The sequence below is a fragment of the Crocodylus siamensis genome, chromosome 12 (assembly GCF_052110815.1).
Source record: "Crocodylus siamensis isolate JL-2025a chromosome 12, ASM5211081v1, whole genome shotgun sequence".
NCBI classification, from domain to species: Eukaryota; Metazoa; Chordata; order Crocodylia; family Crocodylidae; genus Crocodylus; species Crocodylus siamensis.
Window position 1 is genome coordinate 38,313,393 of NC_143406.1, and position 26,959 is coordinate 38,340,351.

A 26,959-nucleotide genomic window follows, 5' to 3' on the forward strand; every position below is an offset into this window, starting at 1 on the left:
TACAGCCACAAACAGCCCCACAGTCCCAGGCCAGAAGCCCTTGCTAGGCAGGCCTTGCTGTGGTTTCCCCCGAGTCCTACTGCCCCTGGCTGCTGTCATCTTTGACAGGAGCCAGGGGCAGATAAATATTAATTTTCTAAATATTTTAGGGGCTCTGTGGGCTGGATAGAATGGCTTGGTGGGCCAGAGCTGGTGCATGGGCCATTATTTTGCCCATCCCTGCTCTAGCCAGTAACCCTACAACACTTCAAACCTTTGATTTTAAAAAGGTAAACTCTCTGTTACTGTACAAAAAGGGGAAAAAGTTATCTTCCAATTATTTCAAATATGTTAGCTACTGTTACATCTACCAGTTAAAGTTATACTCTTATCTTCAGTGCTCTAAACAATTTCATTTTCCTTTCTCCATTCCCTTAAAAAATTATTTGACTAAACTCCCCCAGCAAAAGAATGTGATAAGTGAGAGCCTGTCTCTGTGTGAATCGTAAGTACAATAACTCTCTCTCTCTTTCAGGTAATCTGTACTCTGAAGCAGAAGATAAAACAGAAAGAGGAAGAAATCGAAAAGCTTAAGGAGAAAATAGAATGGCTTTTAAAAGAAAAGGATCAGAGAGGAGAGTATAAAGAGTATGGTTCTCCAGTTTAAGTAAAACTGGAGTCAAATCATGTATATACTGAGATGCTAGTGTTTTGACACTTAAATATTTTATATAAAAACATATTTAATGTAAGGTATCCTGCTTAATCTTTCAGACGGTAGCTAACCATTGCATCACAAGACACTGCATCTTGCTTTGTCTTTTACATATCTGGAATTGCCCTCATCTTGTATTTAAATACATTTTTTAAAGGATCATGTTTGTCTTTCTGTTAATTAAAGGGAGTTTAAAATAAAAATACTAGCCTAGTGTTAATAGCAGATTATTTATTATAGTAGAACAAGCTATTTTTGGAACATTTTAAAACCCCACACAATGACCGTCATGCTCAAACAGCAACTCTGGAGGACTTTATTGATATTAGACTTTACAAGTAATAATGAGAAAATTCAGTCCACTGTTTATTTATCAAGTACATTTCAAGAAAAAACCATCCCAGCAGGCATGAGGTGGAATAAGATTAAAATTACACTCCCCTCCTATGAAGAATGTATAGTTACTTCAACAGCCTAAGAACAGAGTTAAAAGGTGCCAGATTCTCACATGATTTCATCCACTTATGCACATTAACTGGAACAGCATTGGAGCTACCTGTCTGCTGAAGTGCACACCATGCCACAATATCTGCTACAGTGAGTTCACTTCCCACCAGCCAGGGTGTCTTACCAAGGCTGGCATTCATGGAGCGCAAGACTGCTGCTTTTTCTTTATTGCTTCCTTCTTTCAGCTGGAAGATGGCTGTATCCACCCAGCTGTCTATTAGAGTTGAAGTGACTGCATTGTATTTCTGGCCAAATAAGGAGAACAGAAATCTAGCAATGTTCCCTTCTCCTTCTATAGGACACATGGTTTGAATACTAAACTTCATTTGGGGTTTTGGAACTGAAATGAAAACAAAAAGAAAAAAAGTGAACACCACAAACTAGTTCTTAATAGGAAAAGATAAGTAACGAAGGTAGTTCAATTCTTGAGGTAAGCCTAGCAGCATTTTCTACTGCTGAAGTTGTTGCACTGAAATCAGGTCTATGCTGTCTTTATTGTGTGCATGCATCCTTGCCCACTTGTTTTCTGTATATTAAGCGGTTAAAAAATCATGCACGTGGAAACTTCCTGTTTCCTATACGGCAACGATTCTCAACCAGGGTGATGCAAGATCCTTCTAAGGGTGCCATGCAATATTTAAGAGTGCAAACAGCTATATATGGATTCACAACATAAACCCAGAGATTTCAAAGCAGACTCAAAGAACCCCTCCATAATTTTTTTGAATGAGCAGCATCCCATTTTAAAAATTAATTACCCTGGTTGATAAACACTGCTGTAGGGCAACAAATGAGGGTCATAAGTAATAGACAGGTTAGATGCCTTCTTACCATCCTTCCAAATGAGCGTAAATCCAAACTGGTATTCATGACGCGACTGTTTTTTAGTCTGCTCACCAAAGCATTTCAAAAGATTTTCTGGTACTGACTTTACCGATGAATGTGTATGAACAGCTGACAATATTTTATAGTGTTCACACAGCAAGCTGTGCAGTACTAGTAGTGACAATGGAGGTAGAGAAGGGTTTGCATTGATCACAATATCTTTCAGAGCACCATAACCCTGCAGCAAAAGTAAAATATTAACAGACGTTAATTGAGCACTGTCAAGACACTCATTTTTGGTGTCCAACAAGTGGATTGTTGCCCAAATTCATGTATTCTAAGCCAGAGGTTGTCAACCAGGGGTACACATACCCCCGGGGGTAGTTGGGAAGGCCCCAGGGGATACATGGCAGCAGCACGGAGAAGCAGAGACACTTCCAGCTTTGCTGATGACGCTCTCGGTTTCAGTGCTGTGTGCTGGGGGCCCCCCACCTGCATGTGCTGTGTGTCACTGCAGACAGGGCTGCAGTGCCACATACCACATGTCCACATTTGTCTGGATGTGGCCAGAGTGCTAATGAATTAAACCCTGGTCCCATTTGAATACAGTAAACTTCAGTAGAAATGAGATTTACACTCATGTTCATAAATTCCAGTATCAAATAGTTTGTTTTGGAATTGTGATCCAGAGGTCAAATATAAACCAAAATGAACATTTTATTTTGAAGCATGTAAGGAGGAGTTCTGTTCATTTAAGTTTTGAGTACCTTGATTTTACTCTGCAGCTTCTATCCCAACCCTTTCCAAATCTGGATGCAAAGCGAATATAACAACTTCTCAGACACAGCATTAAAGGTAACTGATTAATTGATACAGTGAATATGTTGGTAATAGAAGATGGTACTAACCTTCCCAAGCATTGAATCCAGATCTGCTGCATTTGCTGTCAAAGGAGAATATTCATCAGCTTGGATAATATTTGTTACATCAAAGTCAGCATCTGGTGTTTGTATCATCTTTGAGAGCCCATCAACAGCACTTTTCAGTTCATATAAGCGTTTTAATATCTCTTCTTGGCGGGATTCAAGTGCTTGAAGAGATGGGTCAACCTCTTCCTAGCAAGAAATTAAAATTTTTACTTAAAGTCAGCACAAATTCTAGATAGTCACATCACATCTCAATTTAAACAGAGATATTAAAACTCATTTGTTGGTGACCTATACATTCCTATGAGCAGAAGACTGTTTAATATTAGCTTAAAAATATGCCTGTTATTTAAATAGCTTACTAAAATCCTATTGGTTAAAATATCGCAAGTTGTCTTTAAACACTTAGTTTCACATGTTGATAGCTGTGTCTACATATTAGCCATTTTGAGTCCTGACTGATCTACACAGATACTTTCTAACGCCGGAAAACAGCAGATTTTCATAAATGTAGAGACACAAAACAATCATGATTTATCAGCCACTTCCTCACTTTAAAGTCACAGCTGGTTCTGAAGTTTGTGCTAAAGCTGCCATATAAGAAACATTTTCTTAGAAGTGAGGGAGTAGAGTCAAATGCATGAAAGTAAGGCAAGAGGGGGGACTTGAAGGTTTAGTTCAAGAGGTTTTACATGGGTTTTAGGCAAGCTGCCTTCTGTGGTAGTGTTCCCACCAGAAAACAGAGCTAACTCTTCTTTCTTTAAAAGTACTTCGAGTTCCTCAATAATAATTAAAGTTATTACAAAGCAAGCTATAAAAGACTGGTCCATGTTCATTTTTAAATCAGGAGATTGCAGCAATACTACTGGTCAAAAACTCAAATGCCAAAGAACTGAGCTCAGGGGTAGGCAAACTCTGGCATGCATACCAGCGTGGGATGCAAAAGCACTTTGCTTGATGCACGCGCCTTGTGGAAGGAGCTGCAGCTGCACTGCTACAATAAGGACCAGGCCCTTTGCAGCTCCCCTATCTGCACCTGGCATGCCAACATCTTACAAGTTGAGGTTGTAGCTGGTTTCGGCATTTGCCCCCAAAACGTTAACAACCCCTGATCTATGTGCGTAACACAAGTACTGAACATTTCGGTGCTAAAGGAAATTGGCCGAGTACACACATTACTGATTAATGCAAATCCTTCTGTATTATTCTAGATTTATTCAGCTTTATTTTAAGTACTCAGATTTACTCAATACATACAGGCATTAGGAAAAAAGCTGCTGCTAAAACTCTACAAAAAACAGTAAGAAACATTCAAGGGCCCCCAGTGGGACACTTGCCTGCCTGTATACCAATGCCAGGAGCTTGGGGAAATAAACAGAAGGAACTGGTCCTCCTAAACAAGAATGACTATGACATCATAAGGATAACGGACTCCTGGTGGGACTCCACCTATGAGTGGGCCACAGGTATAGATGGGTATACCTTGTACAGGCTTGATCATGCAGATAAGAGGGGTGGGGTGTAGCTCTCCATGTCAAGGACAGCTACATGTCCCTGCAAATTGACACTGGCACCCAGGAAGGACAACTGGAGTCTCTCTCGGTTAAAATATGTGGGGAACGTGGCTCAGGGGACAACATGGTAGAAGTCTACTACAGACCTCCTAACCAGAAACAAGAGCTGGACCAGGAATTCGCCAGGGAACTGGCTGAGGCAACATGCTCTCAGTACATGGCTGTCATGGGAGACTAACTACCTGAACATTTCATGGGAAGAGCACTTGGCCAAATCCGATCAGTCACAAAGCTTACTTACGTGCGTGGATGAGCTCTACCTGACCCAAGAAATCTACGTGCTGATGAGAGGTAAAGCATTGCTGGACCTAGTACTGGCCAGAGGGGATGGTCTAGTCAGTGAGCCAAGAATCGATGGAAGCTGGGTGACAGTGACCACGAGCTGATCACCTTTACTATCCACTGCAAAGCTGGCAAGTCAGTCAGCAATACAGACGTCCTTGACTTCAGGAAAGCAGGCTTTTTCAAGCTCAGGAGGCTCATTGTCGATCCCCTAAGGGACCACGAGTTGACTGGCAGAGGAGTCCAAGAGGAGTGGTTGCTCCTCAAAGGAGCGATCCTGATAGCATAAGGGATGGCCATCCCATCTTGGAGGAAGGGTAGCAAAGGGGCACAGCAACCCCTTTGGCCCACCCAGCAGGGAACTTGAGGACCTCCTATGCCTCAAGAGACAGACTTATAAAAGGATGGAAGGCTGGAAGCACCCCCAAGGAGGAGGAGTACTCAGCATTGGTCTGTACCTGCAGGGAGTGGATCAGGAAAGCCAAGGCTGCAGCTGAGTTTCACCTGGCTACACCTATCAAGGCATAACCAAGTCCTTTTTCAGATATGTAGGGAGTTGGAAAAAAAGCAAGGGTAACACTGGACCCCTGCTGAACCAAACAGGACAGCTGATAACTGACACTCAGGAAAAGGCCAGTCTGCTCAATGCGTACTTTGTGTTGGTCTTTCATCAGTCCAACGGGACTGCCCTGCCTAGCAAGATGTGGGACGGCCAGGGTGAGGGTGTATTTATACCCAGCATCGGTGTTGATTTAGTAAAGGTTCACCTTGAGAGGCTGGACACCTACAAGTCAGCTGGTCCTGACAGATTACTCCCTAGAGTACTCAAGGAGTTGGCAGGTGTCATAGCCCAACCGCTGGCAAAAATATTCAAAGATCTGTGGCGCTCTGGTGAAGTACCTGATGACTAGAAGAAGGCCAATGTGGTACCCATCTTCAAGAAAGGGCAGAAAGTTGATCCTGGGAATTACAGGCCAATCAGCTTGATCTCAATCCCCAGTAAGATTCTGGAGAAAATTATCATGGAGACCCTTCTGGGTACGCTGGCTGAAGGCAACATCCTGAGGGATAGCCAGCATGGATTTGTCATGGGTAGGTCTTGCCTGACCAATCTCATCTCCTTCTATGACCCGGTGACATATCAGGACAAGGGAGAAGAGATTGACGTCATATAGCTGGACTTCAAAAAAGCTTTTGATCTGGTATCCCGTCCTGTGACCTCCTCACAGAAAAATTGGCCAACTGTGGCCTCCGCTTCACCACAGTCCAATGGCTGGGTAATTGGCTCCGAGGTTGGACCCAGAGAGTAGTGGTTGATGGTAGTGAATCATCACAGTGCTCCGTGACCAGTGGTGTCTCTCAAGGCTCTGTCCTTGGACCGGTTCTTTTTAATATCTTTATCAGTGATGTGGACATTGGTGGCAGAAGCGCACTGGCTAAGTTCACCAATGACACTAAACTTTGGGGCACAGCATCCACACTTGAGGGCAAGCTAGTGATCCAGGCTGACTTGGATAAACTTAATAAGTGGGTGGATACAAACCTGATGATGTTTGATACTGATAAATGTAAGGTACTCCACCTCGGGAGAAAAAACCTGCAGCATACTTATAGGCTTGGCAGTGCTACGCTTGCTAGCACCATGACTAAAAGAGACTTGGGGGTCATGATTGACCACAAAATGAACATAAGCCACCAATGTGATGTTGCAGCTGGCAAAGCAAACAATACACTGGCTTGCGACCATAGATACTTCTTAAATAAATCTCAGGATGTCATCCTCTCGCTGTACTTGGCCTTGGTGAGGCTGTAGCTGGAGTACTGCATCCAATTCTGGGCTCCACAATTCAAGGAGGATGTGGAAAAGCTTGAGAGTGTCCAGAGGAGAGCCATGCACATGATCAGAGTACAAGAAAACAGGCCTTATGAAGAGAGGCTGAGAGCCATGGGACTTTTCAGCCTGGAAAAGTACAGGCTCGGGGGGGAGGGGGGCCTGGTGGCTGCCTATAACTACGTAAGGGGTGTACACTGGCAGAACACCTATTAACCAGAGCACCCCAAGGTAAAACAAGGATCAACAGTCATAAACTCCTCGAAGACCATTTTAAGGAAACTTTCTTTATTGTCTGAGCCCCCAAGACCTGGAATGGACTCCCTCCAAAAATGGTGCAGGCACCTACTCTGGACTCTTTCAAGAAGCGTTTGGATGCTTATCTAGCTGGGATCCTGTGACCCCAGCTGACATCCTGCCTCTGGAGCAGGGGGCTGAACTTGATGATCTTCGAGGTCTCTTCCAGCCTTAATGTCTATGAAATCTATGAAATTCTTAGTTAGTCTAGGTTAGTATTTGTTAGTTAGTATTTGCACCAAAATTAATTGATTCACATTTTTTATTTTGCTGCAAATCCATCTGTTGTTCCCTTTATTTGACAGGGAGTCCTGTTTCATTTTAACATGCAAGTTAGATGGTACAAGAATTCTCAAAAGGAACATAACTCTCTGCCCTACCGTAGGAAGGCTGTGCACAAACTTAGGATATGATTACTCTATAGTTAATGTATTTATATTTAAATGTTAACTTTACAATTTAAAAGGCAAGAAACACATAATAAGGGGAAAAAACAGTTATATTTTTGGGGCACAACGCTGCAGGAAAAGATTAGTTCTACTGCATTTCTATGGCCTTTCCTACGATTACCTTCCCGTCTCAGTTTTCTGATCTGTAAGATAGGGCTAATTATACTTATATCATCTCTGAAAGCTATATTAGGACTGATTAATCTCCATAGAGGTTCTGAGTGGATGAAGTGCTATATCCCTGGAGAAACTATTAAACAAGTTATTAAACAATCAGTTTACAATCACCTACAAGATAAAAAGTGGCATTGTCAAACTAACCCAATTCGCTTCTTTATATCAGAGAAACTGGCCTAGTGAATTAAGGGAAAACAGAAGATAAAGTATAGCTTTAACAAAGCTTTTCTCATAAAGAAAATAAGAAAATACAGTGTAGATTAAATTATCATAAGGTAATTATGATCCAGGGATCAACAGTGTTCCCCCAAAAATGTAGTGATCACTGCCAGTCCAATGCCTTATCAGTCTGTGGGCAGGAAAGGGGGATTCCAAGTGGTCTGAAGGGGTCTGAATTGTAGAGGTGCACCGATATGCCAGTCTGATATCGGATCCATGCCAATACAAAGAAAATATACCATATCAGAAATGTGCCTTATCAGGCTGACAATCTGGCTGATAAATGGCCTGTGCACGTGTGCAGCTGCAGCGCAGCCTGGCAGCGTGGAGAGCTGCCTCCAGCTGATGAGTCTGATGTGGTGGAAAGGGGAGAGGGGAGGTTAGGAGCATGGGGGGGGCAGATCAAGGACCCCGCAGTGAGGGAGGGAGTGGGGCAAGGGCACGCGCTGCCACTGGACTGTCTCCACCTTGCCCACATCCTTTCTGTAGTGAGGGACCCAACACTGGACACAGGACTCCAGGTGTGGCTGCAGCATTGCGCACACACCCCAACCCACACCCAGATAATTATTTCATGCTCTACTTGCTGCTGGTAATGCTTTAGCTTAATTAAGAAAGCTGGAGACACTGGAAAGTGTCTAGGGCAGCACAATGAGAACAACACGAGCTGTATAATAACCCATGGTCTAGAGGCAACGGGTGAATGAAGGAGCTGGTTTGATTTGGGCTGGATGAAGAGGGTAAGGGGGTGAGTAGGCCCCGGGCCGCAGAGGGATCAGGTGAGGAGCAAGTGTCCATTTGTTCACCTGCAGCGGAGACACTTGCGGGTGGTAACAAGCCCCCCACGCAGGCCAGAGCAAGCTGCCGCGGGGAGGCAGCCTCACTTCACCTTCCTCCGAGCCGGCCGCAAAACAGCTGCCAGGCGCCTCAGCGCGGACGAGGCCATCATGATCCCCCCCAGCAGGAACCCGAGCCCGGCCGCCAGCCCCACGCGAGAAGCGGGGCCTGCGGGCGGCCGCACAGACCCTCCCAACCCCCACCCGCCTCACCCCCCCAGACAGGAGCCGCTGAGGCGGGGCGGCCCCTCCGCTCCTACCTGGGACGCGCTGGCGGCGGCCGCGCCGCAGTGCACGCTGGGCAGCCGGTACATGCAGGTGGGGAGCGGCTCGGCCAGTAGCGCGCCGGGCCCCCCGTGCACGGGCCTCACCTTGTACATGGGCATCGCAGCACACACGCGGCAGCGCCTCCACCACCAGCCCGGAAACGGCCGAGCAAGTTCCGCCCTGTCCACCCCTCCCCCGATTGGGCTGCGGAGTCCTTCCGGACACGAAGACACACCCGCCCCGATTGGCCGAGGAGGCGGACAGATGCCAGCGCGAGGCCTCCCAATAGGCCGGAAGGAACATCCAATCCGCCTGCGGCAAAAGAGAGCTCGCGCGGGATTGGACAAGGCTATCTCCCGCCGGCCAATGAGCGCCTGAGTGCTGAGGCGAGTCTGGCGCCTCGGGGCTGTGGATGTACCATGGAGTTGGAGGCCTGGTGAGACCCTCCCCTCCCCCGCCTTACAGCCCCTTCAGCGGGCGGCGGCGGCGGCTGAGTTCGGCCCGGCTCGGCCGGGCCCATGACGCGCTCCCTTCCTCCCTGTCTTGCAGTCCGCCTCCCGCCGCGGCCATCCGGGCCCTGGACCGCCCGTCCGTGCACCGCATCTGCTCGGGGCAGGTCGTGCTGAGCGTCGGCACCGCCGTGAAGGAGCTGCTGGAGAACAGCCTGGACGCCGGCGCCACGCACGTCGGTGAGTTGAAGATAGCTGAGCTGCCAGACGGTCTAATAGGCAGGCTTGGCTGTTGAGGCAGGTCTGCTGGTCGGCGTTTGAAGGATGGGAAGACGCTTAGGTTTCCCCCGTGTGGTTAGATACATATAGGCCTCTGTTACCACGTCTTTGTTTCTAGCCGTGGGTCCCAGACATGTTTGTGTACATTCTGCCACTGTGTAAAGCTTAAGCACAGGCATAAAACATTTTGCAGGATCAGGCCTTTATTTGGCATCTGAGTGTTGTGATCCAACTTGGTATGTGGATCCTGTGCTGCCAAGTGTAGGGTAGAAAGTTGCCACCACCTGATGACAGCTTGGTGGCCAATCAGAAGAGTGTTTGGTTCTGTGGGGGGTGGTACTCATGTCACTGACATCATCATCATAAGCAGTAACTCATGCTGCCATTAAGTATCTCTGCCATGTGATCAAGGATCTGAATGAAGGCGGAGACTGAGATACGGATGTCTCCTGACTAAGGGTTAAACCAGTGGTTCTCAACTGAGGTGCCGCAAGGACACTGTTGATGTCTTGGCCAGGTGGATGGAAGTCTAGCTGCAGACCCAGATCGGGAAGCAGCTGTGGCAGGACTGCCCGCTTGTGGCAGCAGTACTGGCATCATCCCAGTCGAGAACTTACTTGGCAGGGGAAACACCATGTGTCTGGGTCCGTGAAGGCAGTTTTCCTTAAGCATTCCTGGGGATAACTGTTCTTCTGGCGTGGTTTAGTACCCACCGGGGTGTTGGGACTTCAAGCCCACTTTATGGAAACGGGAGGCTCCCTCCAACTTGGTCCTGCATTTGTATGGCTGAGGGCAGGCGACACGTGGGGGCATCTGAACCCCAAGCCGCTGGGCTTGGGCCTGCACATAGGATGCAGTGCAAAGACTTTGGAAATATCTGAAACCCCTGGTGTGGGTGAAGGATGTTTGCCAGTTGTAGGGCCACTGATGGTTCTTGACTGACGCATAGATTTGGACTTGATTTGGCTTGGAACACCAAAAATTTCTTCAAAAAAAAAAAGTAGGTAACTGCTGCTTGTAGGACAGGAGAATTCACTGATATGTTGAGAGCGCACATGATGTTTGTATATTTATGTAAAAATCAGTGTTTATTAAGCCAAGCCTTGTTCCCACTCAGATGTAGTGTGCCTTTTTGAAGAGTTCACATATTCTTATTTTCTATAAATCTAAAAGATGAAAATACGTTACATAAGGTAGGACAAATCCAGTCAATTTGAATGAATTTAATACAGTATTTTACTTTTGTTTCTCACACAAAAATCTTGAGATATCAATGGGAGTCTTTAACAAAAAGAAAAAGTAGGATGGCACTTTATTTTATTTTGTTGTCTAGGCTTCATTCCCATCTTAGTTAATGTGTAATAAGTGGGAAGTAATATCATTGCAACTAAGTGGAATGGAGGGCAGTTGCTCTTGATTTATTTAACATGGACAAGAGTAATCCATTGCAATGCTGCTGTCTTGGGCAAAGGAAAATGTTAGAAGTCAGGTTATTTATTCAATAAGCCTGGTAAGCTGAGGCAGTACAACAGTGGTTTTCAGCTAAGGTGCACCAAATTTAAAAATGTTGTGGGGGAGAGCCTCTGAAAAGCTTGAAAACTGCTCTGCTTTAAACATTTAATGAGCAAAGTGAGGAGGCATATGCTGTTTTTTATGGTGGACGTGTACCAAGGAACAGGATTTTAGATTCCAGAGGTTTCAGGCTGGCAGCTGTTAGAGAAACTAAACTTGCACCCAAAAAAAGAAAAGAAAAAAAATTAAAGAAAAAAGCTTTTTTAATCTGTGTTGAAAAACAAGTGGCTGTTGAGGACATTTAAAATAAGTTAATGTTATGAACTCAAAATTCTGCATATGGATTCTGTCAATTAAATCCGCCCCCCTTTTTTTAATTTTAGATGTAAAACTTAAAGATTATGGAGCAGAACTTATAGAAGTTTCAGATAATGGTTGTGGTGTAGAAGAAGAAAACTTCGAGGGCTTGAGTAAGTTGAATTTTTTTTCTTCTAATTTGTTTTAGAGCCTCCTCTACCACGTCTAGTAAACTTTTAAAATATGATGTTTTTGAAAAAGATGCTTGACCCTTCCACAGAATAAATATACCTTCAAGAGTTAAGATGAAGCTAGTTTTAGGATGGCTTGGTGTCATGTTAATGGTATGTACATGTATGCAAGAGACTTGTATCTAGATTGTGCATGGAACAAATACTGGTGATGTTCATTTTCTGTGAGCGCTCAAGCAGTTAAATTTTACAAGTATGACATCTTTTTAAAAGTGACCTTATAAGCTTGAATATTTGCTTAAAATAAAATTAACGATGTATCTTTGCCTATAAATATTACAATCTGTAGCTTTTAAGTCATCCAGAGAGGGTTACAGAAATACCATGTAACACTAAACAAGCATGTTTAATCAGTGCAATTAAAATAGTGGATTTTTTTCCCAGTGAATTGTTTGCAAAGGATCTGTGGACCAGTATTTGTTCATTGAATCAATTTATGAATAATTTGGATAAATAGCTATATTTGAGAATTTCACGCACATTTTGCAAATGAAGAAAACTGTTGAATTACTTCTTTATCTTGAATAGTTATACTGTAAAAGTTTTTGTTTCTTCTGGTAATTACAAAAAAATGCTTATATATATCAGTGTCACTTTAGAAAGATGTGGTAGAATTATATACATTATAAATATGTTTTTCCAGCTTTGAAACATTATACTTCTAAGATACAAGATTTCTCTGATCTAATACATGTCGAAACATTTGGATTTCGAGGTGAAGCTCTGAGTTCACTGTGTGCATTAAGGTAATAATATTAACCTTTATTAGTAGAAGTTTACTGCTCTACAGCAATATTAATATTAAATTGACAACTATGGCTTCAGTTATCAATGAAACAAGGCTTTGGAAATTTGTAACTTGCTTTTTCCTCAGCTGACAAAAACGATTATTTGCTGTTCAGGAATATCTTATTTTTTGAGTGGGTAAGCGCTGTAGAAGTAAGCCATTTATGTACTACAAAAATGTAGTTTAACAGTTGTTAAACCCAGGCACAGCAAGTAAAGCTAAATTAAAGTTTGCTACAACAAGATTATACATAAATTTTACCTTGCCCTAGTAATCTTCCCTTTTCTGACATGTTTATTAATACCCATGTGTATGCAACCAAAGTCTGATGGGTCTTATGTTATGTGGCTGAGCAGCAAGCAGGGTTATCTGTCAGAAACTTTCTTTTTTAACTGATCTTTGTCATGTATTAATACTCCACTGAGTGTCTTTACAGGGATGATTCAGGTAAGTAGTGTTTCTGCCTCTTATCCCAAATCAAATATTGGTGCTTTAAATGAAAAATCCAGTTTGTTTTGGAACAGCTATAGGGGCCCTGCAGTTGAGAGAGGATCCTGGAAAGGCAGCTGGAGAACCAGCAGAATACTTCAGAGCACAGGCACAGTGATGCCAACATTATTAGGATATTCTTTAATCTAATGTGAAATTTACTCCTGGTCCAAACAGGAGTTAAAGATCCTCAGTAACATTCTGCCTCTGTCAGTATGAAGAGATGTGGTGTTTGGTCAGAAATCTTTTTGCGTTGATGTAACTAAATTTATATTCTTATAAACTTACATGCAGACAAGTCTTCAGTCTGTAAGGCTGTTAATTTTTAAGGCCCTATTTCAGCAAAACCATCCTGTTAAGTATGTGCCTAGGCATCTTTTTCATTATAGCCCAAGTTAAGAAAAAAAGACAGCTCAGATTTGAAATGCAAAACCCTCAAGCTGTCTTTTGGTGCCTTTAATGTGCCATATCTTTTATTGTAAAATCAGTGTTTTCTCATGTGACGTGTAATAACCTGATGGATTCTTTACTAGTTATTGAAAACTATAAACATTCTGTCTGGTCTTATAAAAAGCGGATGTTTGTCTTTGTAATAGTATAATTTTGTATAAGCTGCCACTAACTTATAAAAGGGATAAAATTGAGAGGCCTTTACTGAAATAAGTTCATCTTGGCCAAGGCTCATATATAAACCTTCAGTGTACAGTACTATATGACTGAAAAAAATTGATCCAAATGTCAGTGACCAGTAAACCCTTCAACATTTTTCAGTCCTTCTTTTAGCTGTTAGCTCCATATAAAGTGAACCAACCTTCTGGATAACTAACAAAACAGATTCTCTGATCTTGCAGAGCTGTATCTGACCAACTAATCAACAGTTCAGCTTTTAAGTAATTGACTGGCCTTGTATTCAGAGGTTTAAAGCTAAACATGTGCACAAGTCTTTACAAGGTTGAGGTCCATGTTTGCAAAGCATAGAGCCTCTAGATGTAAAGCACTTAAGGCAAGATATTTCTTCATCAGTTCACTATTTTCCAGCTTTGTTACTCTTTAGGAGAAATTTTAAATCCACATTCTAAACTAAGTGTTCGAAATGATCACAACATTCACCTATGTGTACCAGTGATGTTACTATAGTGTGCGTTCAGAGAAAGAGCATAAACCAGCAGAAGCAGAGCCCAACACTACAGTCTCTGCAAGACGTAATAGATATATGTAAAAGATAAAAATGCAAGGTTTGGCACTACAATTAGGAAGATCTTTATGATATGTTTAAGTATTGCATGCATGTTCTTTGTAAAGAATAAGCTTTATTAAAAGCTGTCTCAGCGGTGCTGGTGAAATATGAATAGAAACATCTGAGTTTTTGCGGGGGAGGGGATTGGTACTGGAGACTGGGTAGAGAAAAGATACTACTTAGTCAATAAACTATTTTTTTCCTCTTCTCAAGTGATGTTACCATTTTTACTTGTCACAAGTCTGCAAAAGTTGGAACTCGTCTGGTATTTGATCACAATGGGAAAATTACTCAGAAAACTCCTTACCCACGACAGCAAGGAACAACTGTTAGCATACAGCAATTATTTTATACTCTGCCAGTACGGCATAAAGAACTTCAAAGAAACATTAAGAAGGTATGGCCAGTTGGAAATCTGTTTTAAAAAGAATATGGTGCCCAGCAAATGTAAACCTTCTAAACAACAAATGCACTTAATTTAAATAATAAATCGTAATTCTTTCCCTTTCCTCTTGATTGAGTTTTGTGTTGGGAAAGATTTGATTTGTTCAGTCATTTTGTTCTAGAACCTGATCTCTTCAATACAAGTAACGAAAGATTGTTTGAAGTTCTTTTCCTTTCACGCTAACTTTACTTCAGTAGTACTAACTTTTATTTTAAAGACTGATTTCATACTTGTAAGGATAAGGACAATTTTGTATGGTTTGTAGAAGTAGCAGATGTCTCGTAGTAAAGCTATAGAATGCTTTATAAAGCTAGGGAAAAATTATGATATACCCCAAACCAGGATATTCTGCTTAATTTATTTTAAATTCTATGGTGTTTTTAAGTTTTAATATAATATGCCTAATTTTATTTTTTAATAGGAGTATGCAAAAATGGTCCAGATACTGCAAGCATATTGCATCATTTCAACGGGAGTTCGAATTACCTGTACCAATCAAGTTGGTCAAGGGAAAAAACACACTGTGGTATGCACCCCTGGGAGTTCAAGTCTGAAGGAAAACATAGGAGCAGTATTTGGGCAAAAACAGGTAGTACTACTGGAAAGAAATAAAAATGCAGCTACAAGTAATCCACCATAATATGCAATTGAATACAGCGTGAATAAAGATCCTGTTTAAATCCTTATGTATACATTTATTTTAGACTTAAAACACAGTACATACTCCATTCTCCTAGCACACCCCACAGGTTGAATAAGGAGAGAGAATTTCCATCTTCCCAGGTTCTGCTTCTGGTTTTACTTGTGTAGCCAATCTGAGGGGGGAAGGGGTTAGAGAGGGGAATGATACAGAATGAAGGGATGTATACGATGCTTAGTACTGAAGACTCATTATGTTAGTATTGTAGCAGATGTCCAAGAAAGATGAAGAGCCATCATCTGTGCTTTTGGGGATTTGCAAAGACGCCCAAAGTTACAAATCTGAACAATAAAAATATTAATGTTTTGCAGTGTGGAAAGCTCACTTAGGAGAGAGAGTTCTGTTTTGCAACCTCTCAACATGAAATTCAGTAGTTTCTTCTTTAGAATTTTGATCTACCATCTTAAATGACATTCCAGTCAGCAGATGTAGAGGTTTATGTCTTAGTGATTAACAAAAGACTATTATAAATAGTTATCTCCAGCTGGTGAAAATAAGTAGAAGATAAAAACAAGCAGTAAAAAAATACTCTTGTCCTCAGCCCAAAGACATATTTAGGCAGTATTTGACTCTGGTTCCTGGGGGTTGCTTCGGGGTTATGGTATGCATCTACCCCAACCCCTGTGTGGCCATTTGTGATATCCATGTAGTGGTTCTTTGTTCCTTTTTGGGAGCGAGCGCCCACAGTAGATGTTTAATAGGGTGTCCTGGAGGGCAATGAAGAACACAAGTCCAAAATCACTTGATGACTGAACTTGAACATATGACCCTCAGGACACAAAGTGAGTTTGAAACCCCTGAACTAAAATGTTGTTTAATATCCTACTTTGTAGTGCTTTTAATGCCAAAATTCTTGATGCATCATTAAAAACTAGAAAAAGTAAGAGTGACCCAACTGATTACATGTAAGATATAATCATATTGAAAATATTTGGTTTTCATTCAAAGGAAGCTTTATTTGATACTGTTCATGGAGTGCAGGAAACTTGATTAAGTCATTTATGGCTGAGAAGCTGGAGTAAATGTTTTTCTGTCTCAAATTGGTTTAGAAAAGCCCATGTGGGTTTGATAGGGAGAGATGGAAAATTAAGGGCTGAACTGTGTGATCACACACCAAGTAAGAAGAGTTAATTTAGACTTTGTGCTTTTGTGTGCACTCTTCAGCAGTGCACAACCTAGCAGGGGTTTGAGGGTAGTTCTGTCTTTTCATTTGGCTAACAGCATTTTAAATATTAAAATCACCACCTGTGCTACGTTGATTATGATTTTGACAGTTTATAAAAGAAAACAAAAAAGAAGATTGCATCTTTAATTCTATAAGGTCTTCACAGTGTCTGAGCTAAACATGAATAAGAGGAAGAAAAGATTAAAAATCTCATTGAGCCCGATTCATTACAACTGTCTTTTAAACTTCTGGTACCAAAAGGAATAACTGGCAGTTTAATTTTTTTTCAGTTGCAGAGTCTTATTTCCTTTGCTCAGCTACTTCCTAGTGAAGCTGTTTGTGAAGAATATGGCCTCAGCTCTGTTGACATGCCACACAGTCTGTATACGTAAGTAGGAAACTATGTTGCTCTGACCAGAGAAGCATTTTAAGACTATCAGTAATTTTAAAGAAAGTTCAAAGTATAATATGTATTGTGGTTACTAAAATATTTAAGGACAGCACAATGGACACCTGGTATACATTTGGGGAAAGTAACTCAGAAATAAGAGGTAGCTAATAGATGTACATGGAGCAGGAGGGATAAGGCTTATATTTCCTGCATCCTGGTCAATTTTTTTTAATTTCAATTTTATGTTGAATTAATCCTGTATTGGAATTTTGAAATAGTTGTAAATTTATGACCAAATTGTACCTTCCCTACTAATGTAATTGTGGGGGAGGAGTGGGGAGAGGCATAGGTATAAGTGAGAACAGAATGTCTGACTTGTGTAATCAAATTCTTAAGCATGTTTTAATGAAATAATTTATAGTGGCTTCTGGAGGAAAGATTTTTTTTATTAAAACATCAGTGTTTTGGCTTATCCTGCTCTCAAAATCAGGGTCCCAGTTGTCCCTTGAGTACTAAGGGAGATAATGAATGCAGCTTCATTTGAAGCCAGATAGTGTTCCTTTTCTGACTGGTAGAAGAGTAGACGTTGATCACTTGGCACATGCCAACCTGGGCTTGAGGAGCTAAACTATACACAGGTGTTTACTGATTCTTCAGACTAGTTTTGGCTTTCCTGTTCTTTAAAAGTGTTCTTCCATTATCACAATGTACTCTGATCATATTTATATTAAATAGCATTACAGGCTTCATTTCCCATTGTGATCATGGTGTTGGAAGGAGTACAACAGAGAGACAATTCTTTTTCATCAATCAGAGACCATGTGATCCAACAAAGGTACAGTTCCAAACCATAGCATTACTGATAATTGTTTATTTCAATTTCTCCTTTCCAGTCTAGACCTTGTCAGTATTATTATTCTTGAGTCCTTCACTTCTGTATCCTTAGCATCAAGATGGGTCAAGAGAGTCCGAGAAAATGGCCAGATCAGCTTAATAATGCAAATGCTTGCTCACATTTGTTTTGGTATCTTCAGAGGATATTATACTGTGGGTGTTAAGGTCTAATCTTGTGAATAAAGATTTGTGTTAGATAATCCTTATCAACAGAATTAGAGTGAATAATGATACCTCTAACTGTTTCTTCACTTTCTATGCAGGTTTCCAAGCTTGTCAATGAAGTTTACCACATGTACAATAAACACCAATATCCATTTATTGTTCTAAATATTTGTGTAGATTCTGGTGAGTTCTTCTGATCAATTTCTGTTAACTGTTGCAGAAGACTAGAATAAATGAATGCAAAACAAACACAGTTCCATAGTATTTGAATTACTGGGGCATAAGTAGGTATTAGACTAACTGAAATACTGCTTTTGATTGAGTTGAGAAGATGTTTCTAATCGTAATTGGCCTTATTTGCAGGAGTCCAGATAATTATGTTTCTGGACAGAGCTAGCAATAGTAAAATATGTGTTGTAATGAAGAACAAACGTATGCAGGCAGTTTACACTGTCTTATTTGCAGACAGAAATAAATGCAGTGGAATAAAGAAAAGGAAAAATAAAGGAACTTCAATCCAAGGATGGAAGGAACAAAAATATTGGCAAAGTTAAGCTTTAAAATTGCTTTCCTTTCTTTTTAGAATGTGTTGACATCAATGTTACACCTGATAAGAGGCAAATTTTACTTCAGGAGGAGAAAGTTTTGTTAGCAATTTTAAAGACTTCTCTGATGGATATGTTTGGTAGTGATGTTAATAAACTTAACATCAATCAAAAGCTGCTGGATATTGCAGGTAGGTCTAATCTTAACAGCAAGAATCACTGTGGTATGACAGAATTCAAAGGTTAGATAAAATGTATTTTGAAGCATAACTTCCTAAGAGGAAATAAGCCTGTTGCTGACATTGAAATTGATGAGACCATTATAGACTCCTAGAATACCATTTGTAGTGAGACATCAGGGTGGGAGGATGTGGTGTCAGAATTGAAACTTCCTATTTATAATGGAGCTGCCATGTAATCTCTTTACATTGTTAATTTTTTAATGGGAACTTTAAAATAATTCGATATTTTGATGCAAAAATACCTCATCTTCACTCTATTGCTGATCCATAGCTTGTTGTATTTGCCTGTTTCTGTTTCTTCCCCAGTCTTCCTCACTATTCATTTCCTAAGTGATTTTATTTGTTTTTTTTAATTAAGATTAACAGAAAATCTAAAATTAGCCTTGTTCATACTTGATTAGGTAACTTGAAAAAAAGACTTCCAGAAGAAACCGAAACGTCTAAGGCAGAAACATTGCTTGGTTCTGCATCTCAAAATCCAAGCAGGGAATTAAAAAGAGGGATGACTATTACCAGATTACGGGAGTCATTCTCACTCCATCAAATGACAGAGGACAGCTTTGGAAGCCCTAAAAATGTGAAACAACAACACAGCTCCCCTGGGCATTTGTCAGATCTTTCCACTTCAAGTCCTGTAAACAGTCAAAAATCTGACCCCAACAAGGAGACTGATTGCTGGAGTGCAGTGGACTTAAACACACATACAATTATTGGCACAAATTTGAAGAAATTAGAAAATGACACTGATTCTGGACATGGTAGTACTTCTGCAGAATCGAAAGTTAGTTTTAGCACTCCAGAAGTAGGTAGCTGCCTCAGCAGCGAAAGTACAGATGCTTCTCCTGACGAAGAATTCCATATATCAGATGAAAATCTCCAAAGTGGGTGTCTTGAAACTGTAACCTGTGCTGAGGAATCATTGGAATGTGATGTCCAGCTTTCAGGAAATGTATGTAAATTGAACCAAGTGAGTGATCAAAAAGAACGGAGAGGGTTCCTTCCGAATTCTTTCCCAAATATGAAGCGTTTTAAAAGTAAAAAAGAGGACTTAAAGGGAACTACCTGTCCAGAACTAAAGTATGCTCAGAACCCTGCACCAGGACTACATGCTGATGTACTGATAGAAGTTCAAAAGAAAACTGTGACACTTGAGTTCTCAATGAACACTTTAGCAGAAAGAGTGAAAAAACTTACTCAGCTCCAACAGAAAAATACAGAAATGCTGAATTACAGAAGATTTAAGGCAAAAATTAGTCCTGGAGAAAATAAGGCAGCAGAGGATGAATTAAGAAAAGAGATACGGTATTTATACCTTCCTAACTTTTATTGTTAAGCAGATAATAGATGAACTTAGTGAAAATGACAGGTTAACTGTATTTGCTGAAAAAGCCTTTATCTGTTGATTAATTTTGGAAATACAGGTTTGTAGAAGAAAAACTTTAGTGTCCCCGGGGCCTGGAATAGACTCCCCCAGAGGTGGAGCATGCACCTACTCTAGACACTTTCAAGAAACAGTTGAATGTGTATCTTGCTGAGATCATTTGACCCCAGCTGACTTCCTGCCCCTTGGGCAGGGGGCTGGACCTGATGATCTTGCAAGGTCCCTTCCAGCCCTAATGTCTATGAAATCTGTGAAGCATCCATTACCATATAAGCATTTTTTGGTAATTTGTTTAATCTAGTAACTGCAGTTACTTCAGGTGCAGATGCATGTTGAATATGGAAGTACGTGCAGTAAATACCGAGTGCCCACATGCATCACAACACATCTCTTTTAGTCCTTAGCTGGAGTATGTAGATTGATATATCCAAAGAAATGCCAAACTTTATGAAAAGCAACAAAATAATTATCTGGGATAGTTTGTTATGTGAAGCCTGTAATTCATATTTATCTCCTCTAGTGTATGGTGAAGTTTTTGAGGGTAGAACAGCTTTGCAGATGGACCAGACTCACATTGGGAGGTGGAAAATAAGTTCTTAAAAATTGCTTTCCAGCATTCAAAATTATGCCTTATCAGTTGTTCACAAGTTTTATTCCCACTTTTTTTCCTCCTTGCTTTCTACAATGAGCAAAAGTATTTATTTTTAAATACAGTTCCTGAGTATGTTGAGCATTTTGTAAAAAAATAAAATTGAATAAAGTCCTCGCATGTTTACATGTGACAGATCAACATTAGATAATCTGTTCTGTTTTTCTAAATACAGTAAAGAGATGTTTGCAAACATGGAAATTATTGGTCAGTTCAATTTAGGGTTTATAATTGCCAAGCTGAAGTCTGACCTCTTCATAATTGACCAACACGCTACAGATGAGAAATACAATTTTGAGATGTTACAACAGCACACCGTTCTTCAAGGTCAGAAGTTGATAGCGTAAGTGTTTATCCTGTATTACCAGTTCTGGTCATGTTGAACTTCTGCCTATTGTAAAATTCTGTTGGGGAGAACCTTCAGTTTAGGGTGGTACCTCTGTAATTGCATTTGTCTCGCATCCTTTTGCTTTATTTGGTTCTCCATGGTAATTGATATATTCTTTCTACTTTCAGTGACTCTTTCCCAGTAGATATACATCAGATTTATTGAGTAAGTAAAGCTTAGATTCGGACCTATAAGGAGCCTTTTTTTTCTCCTTTAAGATACAGTTGGGGATCACTGGAAGTGTTCAGAATTCCAGCCTCCAAATCCCCCAGTATTTCTGAGCTTTATTTTTTTTATGTTAAACAAACTGCAGCCTATGATATTTTAAAGTCCCTTCACTTATATAATTAAGAACTCCCAAATACACTACCCAACTTTTACACACAATATTTTAAATAAATGACCTTAAATAAGTTTTTTCGGCTTTTTTCAAGTTAGGGGTATAACATTTAGATGACGTTTAGGGCAGATTTTAAGCCAGTCTGTAAAGAAAGGCAAATTCAGAAAAGGAGTATTAAATATGGAGCAGCATATTGTTCAGCCACTCAGAAACTTTTAGGTATCTCATTACTTTAAAAAATGAACATGCCATGATGGTCACTTAACATAGGTAAGAATATTTGCTTGACTTCTTTAATAAAATGCTTCTTTTCTCTGCCTTCCAGGATTTGTGCAGATTTTTTAGGCTGTGGTTAACATCTTATGGATGAGCATTTATATATAAAAAGTATATATGGAACAAGAGAAGTGTGTATGAAGGAAGGTGCTTTAGATCTGTTTTAATCAAAGCTTTTAAGTACATGCTTAAAACACGGCACGTGCTTAAGTATTCTGGTGAATTGGTTTATAGAACCTGATTTACACAGCCTTTTGAGTCTCTCTGTTGAGGTCAGTAAGATTTGGATCAGATCAGGCCCTTAAAGAGCAAACAAAGAGACCAGTGTTAATACCACTGGTCCTCTGATGGTATGGGTACATACATAAAAGGGGAACTTTTCAAAAGGCTAGGAGCTGTTACAGTCATATGTGTTACATGTGGTCAAGTTGGGAATGATGCACAGGTAGCAGAACTGCTCTAGCTCTAACACTGGATGAATCAGCATAAAAATTGGAGAGATTCTGCCAAATTTGTATCATTCCCAGCTTGTCCACACCTAACAATTAGAATGAAACAGCAACAGTTGCTGTCCTTCTGAAATGTTTCCCTTTTGAAACTGCTTCAAATGAACATGTGTCCAGCCCCTAACAGTTTAAATTCTCCTGAACTGAAAGGCTTTGTAGAAGCTGTCACTACTTGGCAGGTATAAAGCTAAATTTCTGCTGTTAATTTTATTGAGGTGCAATAGCGTTCTGAGATTTTATTAGTTTAGTTTTAATGTTTTACAGAGGTACTTAGCTAACACTTCACCTGTTCAAAACACTTGAAAAATGTTAATATCCAAGGAATGCTAACCATCAGATATGCTGAACATAAATCAGTGTGAGACCTAGAGAAATCAGGGAACTTGGTCAAGGCCATGCAACCTGTGAGTGTTGCAACCAGATTTTACTCTTCTTCTATGCAGTACAAACTGGTATAGTGGAGAGATACTCAAACTAGCTTTAAACAGAGTAAGTTGGGTACTAGAAACCATTTAGCTGCAGCAGCAAGGCACTTTGTTTGAGCTTTGGTATCTCTTTGGTACACAGTAGTCTGCACCATAGGTGACTCAAAATTGAGTTACCACATCAAACAACTTTATTTAGCCTTAAACTGTGTCTTTTTTTTTTTCTTTTAGGCCTCAAAATCTTAATTTAACTGCTGTAAATGAAACTATATTGATAGAAAACTTGGAGATATTTAGAAAAAATGGATTTGATTTTGTTATTGATGAAAATGGTAAGTTTGAAACAGAATTGCTAGAATTAGAAAAGTTTGTGATTTCCCTCCTCTTCTCCCTGCAAGTGGAGGATTCTGTTTATAACATTTGTCAGGAGTTTCGTGGAAAAAAAACCCATAAAAATTGTCATATTGTGTCAAGACAAAGGTCTGTCCAATTCAGTATCTTTTCCCCTGACAGTGGCAAATAGCAGGGGGTTTAGTGAAATACTGCCATGCCATAATCAGAAAAAAATCCTCTATGGTCTTTTAAAATATTTAATGTAAAATGGTGGATTATTTATTCGTTATCTAAGAAATTGGCTTGATTTAAGGATTTGCTGTTAACTCTTATAGTCATTTTTTGGTGTTGATTCAATATGCTCAGCTGCCACTTCTAGAGATAGATGGAGTTAATCTTCTGGAATTAGAAGGTTTTCAGCTGTTCAAGTGAATCTAACAAGCAGAGAAAGGAACTAGCATTTGGGATTTTTGGTTTCTGTTTGGCTTTAGCACTGTCCTGCTGTGTGGTCACTTAAACTCTAAGGCTAAGTACAGACGGTCAGAAATCTCAAAGCTGAATCGATTCAGTGATTCTGGCATTCACTTGATTCTAGAAATGCAGCTGAATGTCTGCAGTAGCTCATACCAGAAGGCAGGGGGTGCTAGAGCACACATCCCTGCTGAGCTGGAGCAGACAGCTTGGGTCAAGGCTAGACCAACCACCCTGCAAGGGGAGCTTGTGGGTGAAGTGCAAAGCGTCCTGGGATGCTGAGGGACTGTGAGTTGATTTAAATCTGAAGTGGATATGGCACAGAAGTCCAATAAACTGATTTAACATAAATCAGTTAAGTCTGATACTATATCCATCCAGGTTTATCTTAAACTGGCTTCAGCCATTTGAAAGCAGTTTACGTGCACTGAACTTCTGTTGTGTTACGGGTGTGAATTGGTTTCCGATCACTTATACCGGTTTATGTATAATTTCTGTCCCTAGCCTAAGTGCCTTACTTCATCTGTAGAATAGGGTTGATTACTGGTTTAAGTCACTGGCAACTGTATGCGCATGGAGCTGGTGCTGGAGCTGTGGAGCCCGGTGCAGCTGTTTGCAGCCTGCTTGCTGCAGCTGCCCAGAGCCCAGGCTGGCTACAAACAGCTGCGCCAGGCTCCAGAGCCCAGTCACCAGCTCTGTGCTAAGAGCAGGGGAGAGACCGGGGTTGTTCTGCCTCAGGCCCCTCCCCTACTGCCCGCTCCGAGGCGCACATGCATGTGTCGGTACAGACCTGATGCCTGGGCTCCGGAGCCTGGCACAGCTGTTTGCAGCCTCTTGGCTGCAGCCAACCCCAGCTCTGGATAGCTGCTGCCAGCTGGGAGCCTGTGCTGCTCCCAGCAGGCAGCTGAAATGCTGCAAACCCTGCTGAGAGCAGCCTGGGCTCTGTTGCTGGCAGCAGCTACCCAGAGCCATGGCTGGCTGTGGCATGCCAAGCAAAATGGCCTTATGTGCCATGGTCGGCATGCGTGCCAGGGGTTGCTGACCCCTGCTCTCGACTGTCAACTCTGTAAAGTTGCCCAGTTTTTCAGAAGTTGGATTTACCAGATTTTTTTCTTTACTTTGGTTAACAAAAGAATTTTAGAAACAAGTACAGGAAGTCCTTGACTTGCAACGTTTTGAGTTACAACATTTCGCACTTACACCATTTCTAAATTGACACTCGGTTTCAACTTCTATGATGTTGGTTTCGACTTTACAATACTTGATCCAAGTTTGCTGCATCGCTCATCTCCCTGGAGAACATCTGTCCAAACTTCCTTGAACACTTTCTTTAAGAAAGCAGACAAGACTCCGGAAAAACGTGCGGCCGAGTCTTGTGAGAAGAGTCCAGCCAAGAACTCTTCAAAAAGTCCTGCCAAGAGCCTTTCAAAAAGTCTAGCAAAGTCACCTTAATGAAATCCTTCCAAATCAGTACGATTGCTATTTACAATATAAATACATTAATGTAGCTCTATTACTCATCTATAATTGATTGAGTACAAAATTCTGGGGTATTTTTGGTGAAAGTAGGGTATTGGGCCTTGGTTCAGAAACCAATCCCCCATTATGACATTGTTTCTTATGAGAAAATTGGTACCAAATTACAACGTTTTGACTAAAGGCACAGTTTTCAGGAACCAATTGTGTCGCAAGTCCAAGGAATACCTGTATACTTGTGCTAGATAAAATTTTACCATTTTATAACAACCCTCAAAAGACTTGGATAATTATTTCAACGTGTGTAGAGGTCACTCTCAACCAATCTTTACAAATAGTATGTTTCAGACTTTATTTATGTTTATTTGCAGTTATACACTGTTTCTTTAGCACTTTTTAAAAAATCTTTCAGCTCCTGTAACTCAAAGGGTTAAGCTGATTTCTTTGCCAACAAGCAAAAACTGGACTTTTGGTCCTCAGGACATAGAAGAGCTGATCTTTATGCTAAGTGATTGTCCTGGAGTCATGTGTAGGCCATCCAGAGTCAGACAGATGTTTGCTTCTCGAGCTTGTAGAAAATCTGTGAGTATTCTAGTAAATTATATTTACTAGTAAGTGCTGTATATTCAGTTGCATGTGCAGTCTGATTTGTCTCTTATATGTACTGCAGTATGAGTAAATTAATGAATATTGACACAATATATTTGATTCTGTTCCTTGTCCTTTGCTCGGTTGTAAAAAGAAGACACTTTTCTCTGGTCTCTAATTGCATCACTGTGGGTGCATCTACACATGCCATTAAGGTGACATGATGAACTCTGGCACCAGAGTCAGCTGCTTCCAGGTGCAGCGTCTGCATGTGTGCCTGGGACTGCAGCAGTTTGAGCCTGGACAGAGCATCCCTGGGCTGGCAAGGAATTTGGGGGGTCAGCCCGTTCTGGGTGGCGGCATCCGGAGGAGGCGGGTCTGACTGGGACACAGTGATACTCAAGTGCAGTGCTAGGCAGCAGGCAGCTCTCCCACACTTTAGCATCCTCATGCCCCAGCCAGTGCCTGTCACCATTTACACATGCATTTCAGTGTACATAATTGCTCCACCATAGAATAGTACTGTCCCTGACAGTACTATCCTATGACGGAGTTAATTATTTTACACTTAATTAACTGCGGAGCTGCACGTGCAGAAGCACATGTGTAGATGCACCCTGTAAAATTAATACAGATAAGAGCAGAATCAGACCCTTGCATCTTAATTTAAATTAGATTTTGATGGTCCTGTAACTCTCCTTATTGTAATGTCTTTCACAGTATAATTTTTTTGGTTGTAACTGGAGAAATGATCTCTTAATGGAATAGTTGCCATAGTCAGGGGAGAGACTATTAAACTTCTCTGCTTTTGTTCACAGGTGATGATTGGGACTGCACTTAATGTAAATGAGATGAAGAAACTGATCACCCACATGGGTGAGATTGAGCATCCTTGGAACTGTCCTCATGGAAGGCCTACCATGAGGCACATAGCCAGTTTAGACTTGATTTCTCCAGAATAAAACCATGGCATTTGTTTTATTGGCAATTTTCACTTTTATTCGTTGGTGATAATATTGATCCATGTCTTTTTGACTTGTAGATTTTATCATGACATTTTTTTATTTTAGCTACCGTTTTGCATATTTAAATACTACTTTTATAATGCAAACATATCCTGTAAGCTTTCTTTATTACCTTTATCAAGTATAAAGACACGTGAGATTTACTTGTAAATAGCATTCCTTCTGTCAAGTCTGGCTTCATAGGGTTTTTTTTTTCCTGCCCCAGCTATAACTGTATTTTAAAAATAAATTTTTATAACTAAATTTGAGTTGTTAATCAGTCTGCCTTAAAGGGAACATATTTTGGTGTGACTTAAAAGAGCGTAAAATATGTCTAGCCAAGGTTGTAGTAAAACTATGCTGACAGTTAATTTTCTACTGTTTCAAAGA

The 26,959-nt window shown here is 40.8% G+C and overlaps 3 protein-coding genes across 7 annotated transcripts in view; 2 read left to right on the forward strand and 1 right to left on the reverse strand.

Moving 5' to 3' along the window:
- Positions 1 to 908, forward strand: part of EIF2AK1 (eukaryotic translation initiation factor 2 alpha kinase 1) — a 31,473-nt gene extending 30,565 nt beyond the window's left edge. The window contains exon 15 of the mRNA XM_090024626.1: positions 515 to 908. Coding sequence (XP_089880752.1) covers positions 515 to 646 — 132 coding nt within the window. The 3' untranslated portion in view covers positions 647 to 908. The remainder of the gene's footprint in view (positions 1 to 514) is intronic.
- An 82-nt stretch (positions 909 to 990) lies between these two features.
- Positions 991 to 9,134, reverse strand: AIMP2 (aminoacyl tRNA synthetase complex interacting multifunctional protein 2). Of its 4 annotated transcripts, none has more exons than XM_090024635.1 (4): positions 8,989 to 9,134; positions 2,935 to 3,141; positions 2,033 to 2,264; positions 991 to 1,541 (listed from the first exon to the last, which is right to left on the reverse strand). In XM_090024635.1, exons 1-4 carry the CDS (start codon positions 9,001 to 9,003, stop codon positions 1,156 to 1,158), a joined length of 840 nt encoding a protein of 279 aa, XP_089880761.1. In that variant the 5' UTR covers positions 9,004 to 9,134; the 3' UTR covers positions 991 to 1,155. The 4 variants fall into 4 exon arrangements, with proteins under 4 accessions (XP_089880761.1, XP_089880759.1, XP_089880758.1 ...); XM_090024633.1 differs by having other exon boundaries at positions 2,935 to 3,137; positions 8,989 to 9,071; XM_090024632.1 differs by having other exon boundaries at positions 2,935 to 3,137; positions 8,878 to 9,065.
- A 42-nt stretch (positions 9,135 to 9,176) lies between these two features.
- Positions 9,177 to 26,799, forward strand: PMS2 (PMS1 homolog 2, mismatch repair system component). 2 transcript variants are annotated; one of them, XM_090024624.1, is made up of 15 exons: positions 9,177 to 9,320; positions 9,434 to 9,573; positions 11,508 to 11,594; positions 12,316 to 12,418; positions 14,399 to 14,582; positions 15,052 to 15,219; positions 16,786 to 16,883; positions 17,622 to 17,721; positions 18,044 to 18,128; positions 18,529 to 18,681; positions 19,134 to 20,034; positions 20,938 to 21,105; positions 22,929 to 23,029; positions 25,390 to 25,559; positions 26,384 to 26,799. In XM_090024624.1, exons 1-15 carry the CDS (start codon positions 9,304 to 9,306, stop codon positions 26,525 to 26,527), a joined length of 2,619 nt encoding a protein of 872 aa, XP_089880750.1. In that variant the 5' UTR covers positions 9,177 to 9,303; the 3' UTR covers positions 26,528 to 26,799. The 2 variants fall into 2 exon arrangements, with proteins under 2 accessions (XP_089880750.1, XP_089880751.1); XM_090024625.1 differs by lacking the exons at positions 9,177 to 9,320; positions 9,434 to 9,573; positions 11,508 to 11,594 and adding an exon at positions 11,648 to 11,765 and having other exon boundaries at positions 26,384 to 26,798.
- Positions 26,800 to 26,959: the final 160 nt, after the last annotated feature.